This window comes from Diplotaxodon limnothrissa, linkage group LG17 (genome assembly GCF_057381915.1).
Source record: "Diplotaxodon limnothrissa isolate DT_005_m linkage group LG17, D_limnothrissa_male_GT1.1, whole genome shotgun sequence".
NCBI classification, from domain to species: Eukaryota; Metazoa; Chordata; class Actinopteri; order Cichliformes; family Cichlidae; genus Diplotaxodon; species Diplotaxodon limnothrissa.
In genome coordinates, this window is record NC_140612.1 from 18,234,180 (window position 1) to 18,241,006 (window position 6,827).

General features: G+C 40.5%; 1 protein-coding gene across 1 annotated transcript; it reads left to right on the forward strand.

The window, feature by feature from the left end:
- The first annotated feature begins 2,643 nt into the window (after positions 1-2,643).
- LOC146614862 (zinc finger BED domain-containing protein 4-like) lies at positions 2,644-3,797 on the forward strand. The gene is made up of 2 exons (XM_085375512.1): positions 2,644-2,963; positions 3,125-3,797. The coding sequence occupies exons 1-2, from the start codon at positions 2,644-2,646 to the stop codon at positions 3,795-3,797; spliced, it is 993 nt and encodes a 330-aa protein (XP_085231638.1).
- Positions 3,798-6,827: the final 3,030 nt, after the last annotated feature.

Genomic DNA, 6,827 nt, shown 5'->3' on the forward strand with positions numbered 1-6,827 from the left:
AGGTCTCCGTCAGAAAGAGAGCATCAAGGCTCGTGGTGGAGAAAAAGTCGTTTAACACAAAGGTCTTATTTACCAGCGACCTGACGTTGAAAAGAGCCATCAGTGTCCAGGGCGCAGCATCCGCACGAGTAGCACGTTGCAGGGCCCTGAGGTTGCTGTGGTTGACACCACGTCTGTACGAGGCGATCCAGGTCCGAGCAGGGAGGCATGCCGCTGGAAGGGCTGGGCTTGCTGTGAGACGGAGCAAATCCACCGGTGGCCAAGCAGTTTAGCGACAGGGCGATCACTGGAGACTGCACGGAGAGAGGGCTGGAACTCAAAACCCAGCTTTATTACTGGTAAAACTTCCTCATAAAATAAAACTCACAAAAGCAAAACAAGACTCGGAACAGAGGCGCTGGAAGGCCGGACAGAACAAACGCAGCATGTTGAGGGTACAACAGAGAGCAAAGGCAAACACAGGGCTTATATACACGGGGGAGGAATCAGGGAATGGGAAACAGGAGGGAGACACAGCTGGGAGAGATTAGGGCTAATGACACAGGGGCAGGTAAAACTGAATACACTGACAAATAAAATAAAACAGGAAATAAGAAACAAATCACAAAAACGCAAGCTTGACACTGAGAGATAGACAGAAAGAATATTAACATTGAACTAGAGGCCAGAAAAACAAATAACGTAAAGAGAACAAAACCAAGAATAACCCTTAATGCAAAATCAAACCAGCACAACTCAAAAACCCAAACAAATCATAATTTAGAAAAACACCAAAAAAGAAACAGAAAAAGCTGGGTCACAATGACCGAGAACCGTGACAGTCAATCAATTAATCCAAACTCCGTGGGCTGATCTGCCAGGTAGCCTAACTAGCCATTTGAAAATAAATAAATAAATGAATGGAAAAAATAGAGTAAATTTACCGTTCTTGTTTGCAAAAGTTTTCTTGTCTAGTTGAATACAAATAAATACCCAGCAGAAGTGAAAGATTTTAAAAAATAAAAGTAAAATTAGAGTAAGTTCCTTTGTTGCATAGAAGGCCTAAGGTTCTTTTTAAAGACATCAATAACAAAAAGCTCCTCCTATATTCCTGGAATATGTCTCCGGTGTTCATAGTTCATAGTGTGTTGAGATTATCTCACCAAAGGGGTTGTTCCACTTCGTGTTGAGCTGAGCATCAAAGTGCAGCAGAGCATGACCTCTCAGCCCTCTGCAGGCCGTTCAGTAATCCATCTACACACAAGGGGGTGGGTGGGGTTTAATATAGATGGAGGTATTCGTAGAAACGAGCTTAACAAGGTCTTTGTTAGCAGGGTCCTCTGTGCGACATGTCAATAAAGGGCTTATTTCATGTAATCAGTGTAATCAGCAGCAGCTGACCAAGGTGAAGAGTTCACCATAGCTTTGTGTGGTAGTGATGGGTCGTTCGCGAACGAAATGGCTCTTAGAGCCGGCTCTTTGAAGTGAACGACGGGAGCCGGCTCCTTATTGGGAGCCGTGGGGTTTTTTTTTTTTTCTTTCTCTTGCCCTCTCACTAACCTTTTTCGCTTAATGCCACACGTGAGCCTTGTGTTTGCGCTGAGCAGAGGGGGGAGGGAAGCAAACACAGCTGTGCGTTTGTGCCCCTCCCGCCTCTGCTCAGCGCTGGGCAGAGGGGGGAGGGGCGGTAGTTACACTCACAGCAGCAGTAGAACACGAACAGAGCAGGAGGGAGAGAGAGAAAGAGAGCAACAACAAGAGACAACGTCGTCAATTTAGAAAGGTACAGTAAAGAAAATGAGTGAAGCAACCAAGAAAACAAGCAAAATCTGGAACCACTTCAATTTTATTGACAGTACAAAGGCAGAGTGTAGAGTCTGCAAGAAAATAATTTCATATAGAGCTGGCTCCACAAACAATATGAATAGGCACCTGAGAACTGTCCACCCATCAGTGCAATGGGAAAAAAACCCACAGTCAGTTGAGGGTGATATAAATGAAGGTGCTAGTGTGTCTACTGCAACTGTTGCTGCTCCTTCTTCTGCTGCAGCATCTGAAGCGTCATGCAGTATACCACCTAAACCAAGCCAGAGTTCAATGAGACAGTTTTTGCAGAAGTCACTGACCCCAGCAAGACGGAACACAATTGATGAAGAACTGGCAAAAATGATAGCACTTGATTTCCAACCATTTTCTGTTGTGGATGATAAGGGATTCAGGACTTTTATACATGCACTGAATCCCATGTATCTAATTCCAAGCAGGAAGGCTCTCTCCCAAAAAATCATCCCAGGCATATATGAAAGAGAACGTGCATCACTGCAAGAGAGGGTTAAAAAAGCCACAGCAGTGTGTCTAACAACTGACAGCTGGACATCCCAAACCACCACATCCTTCTTGTCAGTTACATGTCACTTTATTGAAAATTATAAAATGGTATCCTGTCTTCTGGATTGTTTTGAGTTCAGTGACAGACACACTTCTGAGAACTTAGCAGAAGAGCTGCTCAAAGTGGCAAAAGAGTGGGATGTGGAAAAGAAAGTGGTTTGCTGTGTTACTGACAATGCAGCTAACATAACAAAAGCAATTAAAATCCTGAAATGGACCCACCACCCATGTCTTGCGCACACAATTAACCTTGTTGTGAGAGATGCTTTGAAGGTGATGAAGCCAGCTGTGGACAAAGTGAAGGCAATAGTGGAATTTTTCCACAGGAGCACAACAGCCACACACAAGCTCAAATCTACCCAACAACAGATGGGCATGCCTGAGCTAAAGCTCAAACAAGAATGTATCACAAGGTGGAACTCAACCTTTCATATGCTAAAACGGATTTTGGAGTCCAAGGATGCAGTCATCTCTACCCTGGCAGTTATCAATGCACCGGTTGACCCTCTGAGCCATGAGGAATGGGAGGTACTACAGGAGGCATGCACTGTTTTGGAGCCATTTGAGCAGGTCACCGTGGAGATCAGTGCAGACAGGTGAGTGTGCAAATGTTATTGCATTATTATTAGTAGTAGTAGTAGTCGTAGTTAGTTGCATTGCTGGTATGAAAAGTAGATTAGACATGATCATAAATAATAATATACTGCTGAATTTTTAAAAAGCATAATTTTGAAACTTGTTATGTACTCTTTTTCAGCCATGTCACAGCCTCCAAAATGTTAATCCTGTGCAAGGGTCTGCAGAGAGTGACAGCTGAACACCAAACCAGAGTAACTACTGGAAAAGTGAAAGAGTTGGTGGATGCTCTCTGTGCATCCATGGACAGAAAATTCCACAGAATGGAATATAATGCTGTTCTCTCTGAAACCACCATTCTTGATCCAAGATTCAAGAAGCTGGTCTTTAATGACAACAGAGCGGTGGATGAAGCTCTTCAGAGAATAACTGCAGCAGCAAGATCCAGCCAACCAACTCCACTGCCAGGGAACCAAGAGGGAGAAGAGGCAGAAGAGGATGAACAAAAGGAGCAACAAGCATCTGCTGTTTGGAGGTTCTTTGAAGAACGAGCAAATAGAGACACTACCAGAAGGAATCCCTCAGCAGATGCAATACTGGAAGTGAGATCCTACATTGATGAGCCCCTTTGCCAGAGAAGTGCAGATCCACTGAGCTGGTGGGAGACAAAGGCTTATACTTATCCACGTCTTACCCAGGTGATGACACGGAGACTTTGCATTGTAGCAACATCAGTCCCCTCAGAGAGAATCTTCTCCAAAACAGGACAGATAATGAATGACAGAAGAAACCGGATCAGCTCCTCAAAGCTAAGGCACTTGATATTCCTGAATGCCAACCTTTCCGTCAATTAAAGATCTGGTTGTTCATGTTTTCTTTTTGTTTTGCATATTTTAATTGATATTTTATTGTGTTGTGGTTTGTAGTGTTTTGTGTTCTTTCGTTTTGAATTGGTTTAAAAGGAAAAAAGCTGAAAATTTAAAAGGAAAAAAGTTGAATTGTAAATAGTTGGTTTTTGTACTTATAATTTTTTTTTTTTTACATTTTGTGTGCTGTGAATAAATACAAGAATATTTATATGATAAACATTTATAAATAAAAAAGACATTTTTTACATTAGTAGTTCATTGTGTGCATGATTTTATATTGTTGTTAATAATAAATTACTTAAAGCAATAAAACAACCTGAAGAGCCGGTTCGGAGCCGAAAGAGCCGGCTCTTTTTAGTGATCCGAGCCGAAAGAGCCGGTTCTCTAAAAAGAGCCGGAAATCCCATCACTATTGTGTGGTGCTTTCATATTAGACGATTAATCTTTGCTTCACACACAGCCATCGCTGGGCTTTATCATGTCCACAAAGTTCACTCATCTCTCAAATCTCAACTGGGATTAGCCGGTAATCCAAGGACATTCCCATCCATTTAAAGATGGCTCGTAGCCGCTGGTCATTAATCTGGGCCATCACATTACGCTGTCATCACAGGACTCGCTGGGCGCCTCTGGCCTCAGAGGAAGCTTTCTGTTAACTGACTTTGGAGGCAGGAATCCACACAATCATAGACCCATGGCTTCTTACTGTGGATTTTCCACTGAATCATCCTATATATTCAGCAGGAGATCAGTTTCAGTCAGAAGATGTTTCCATCTTAACTTTCAAGTGCAGATTATGACAGATTACTATTTACAATAGCGAGAACATCCTACATATGTACGTCTTTCTTATTCAAGAATTTTAGAGAAAACACGTTTTTTGATTCATTCATGGTTTTCTGTATAATTATTTAAATGCTGCCACTGTGTTCTATTAATATTCAGGTTTGTTGTTTGGACCCATGTGATACATTTAATTACAGAATTCATGGCCTACGAGGTCAAAATCCATTATACATTTTTGTTAACATGTAAAACCAAAAGTTGTAGCTGTTTCTAAGGAAAAGCTACCAACAGAGCTTATTTTTAAAACTGCAAATAAAAAGTAATCAGTTATATCAATCTGGTAAATATGAGATTATAATATTTGTTTACGTGTATATGACAGTCCTGTAGCTATAATACTACACAGCAAGATTTCATCATTAAAATAGAAACTATTCATAGATTCATGCAAGAATAAAATAACAGAGGTAATTATCAGATGTATTAATAATAGGTATCAGTAGTAGATTATTGTGGAAGTATAAAGACACACAGTTAGAACATTTAAATTTACCCTTAAATATTCAGGTTCTCTAAACTGAGCCAAAAATATATATGAATACACTGAGAGTGTCTGAGTGTAGAGCTCTCGGTGCTAATGGCCTCGGCTCAGTGGAGGCTTGACTTTCTGCAGGTTTCTTATGTAACGGATCTGTTTCCCAGCAATGCCAGGTCATTATTTTTGAATGAGAGCAGGGAATGCTGGAGTAGCAGGAACGCAGGTTATCTGCCGGATCTACACGGCTCTGCAAACACGAGTCAAGCTGTTAGCAAACGATACGACTCCAAATGTCCCAGCACTGCAGCTGCAGCCACAGGTCGCACCGATTACATCAGGTTAAATGTTACAACAGAAACAGAGACGTGAATTTATGCGTTAGGAAGATGCAGACATGTAAAAGTGTTTCATGTCTCAGCATGGGGAACATTTTTGCTACAGAGCAGAAACCAGAGGACCCTTGAAATGAAGTCTCATTTTGGACCCAGTTATTCTCTTATGATATTTCCCTTCAAGTATCTCAAATAGATCGAAATAAATAACTAATCATTAAGGGTAATAAAATTGAATGCTAACCAGTTATTAATTATCATTTATCTTTGTCTTCATGTTTCTTCTTTTTCAATTTTCTAGTATGTAAATGATTGAAAAGCCACTTTCTGTGCTTCCTGTACTTCAGTCTTCTTTGCATTAGAGTCATTCCTGATAAAATCTGTTTGATTTTTTGTCATGTTTTTGGCAGCATTTGTGTGTCGTTCTGTCTGTAATCACGATAACGCAGATAACACCCTGTAGGGTTCAGAGTGGGGTCACGCTAACAGAAAAAAAGCATTAGAAGTGTGCTGTGCATTGCCAACATATACAAAATACTGTATAAAGATTTAAAATATGACAAGACATTTGACCTCTTACCTCTCCTTCAAGGTCAAATAAGGTCAAAGTTTCATAAAAATGTATTTTCTTTAAAAATTCTGCTGCCTTTGTTTTCATTTAGGAAAGTATCATATTATATCATGCCATATTTGACCTCTGACCTCACTTTTAGATTTCAAAAGTGCTTTTTTTCCCCCAAAATTCATTTTACGGTAAGTATTGTGAAGAGAAGAGAATGATCTGTGTAGTGCAGCTCTGCAGGCTGGATTTGATTTAACTTTATCGATCTGTACAATTTTTACATTTTATTTTTTTAATAATTAAATCAGCGGTCCCCAACCTTTTTTGTGACAATTGTCCGACAATATTTTCACTGACCAGCCTTTAAGGTGTTGCGGATAAATACAAGAAAATAAAAACCGTACCGGTGCCAAAAAAAGAAGAAGATTTATTCATAACACACAAGAAAAGACCCAGGGAAACCGAGTTAATGATAAAAAATAACGCTAAACAACACTAAAAACCCTGAAAACCATAAATTTCACACCAGAACCTCACCTCTCTCGTGGCCTGGTACCAAACGACTCACAGACAGTAACGCTGTAATCCTATTACTTTACCAGTAAAGTAAGGGATTATATTGCAAAAAGTAATTAGATAACTGTTACTTTCCCGTAAGCATGCTGCGTTACTGTGTTACTAAACCGTGATTTTGTTTCTGAGAGTGTTTCATGACAATAACGTACGAGCATGCGACGTCTGTGGCAGCAATAGACTTGTGCAGATCAACAGTGCGGGAGAGAGTACGACCATGCAGT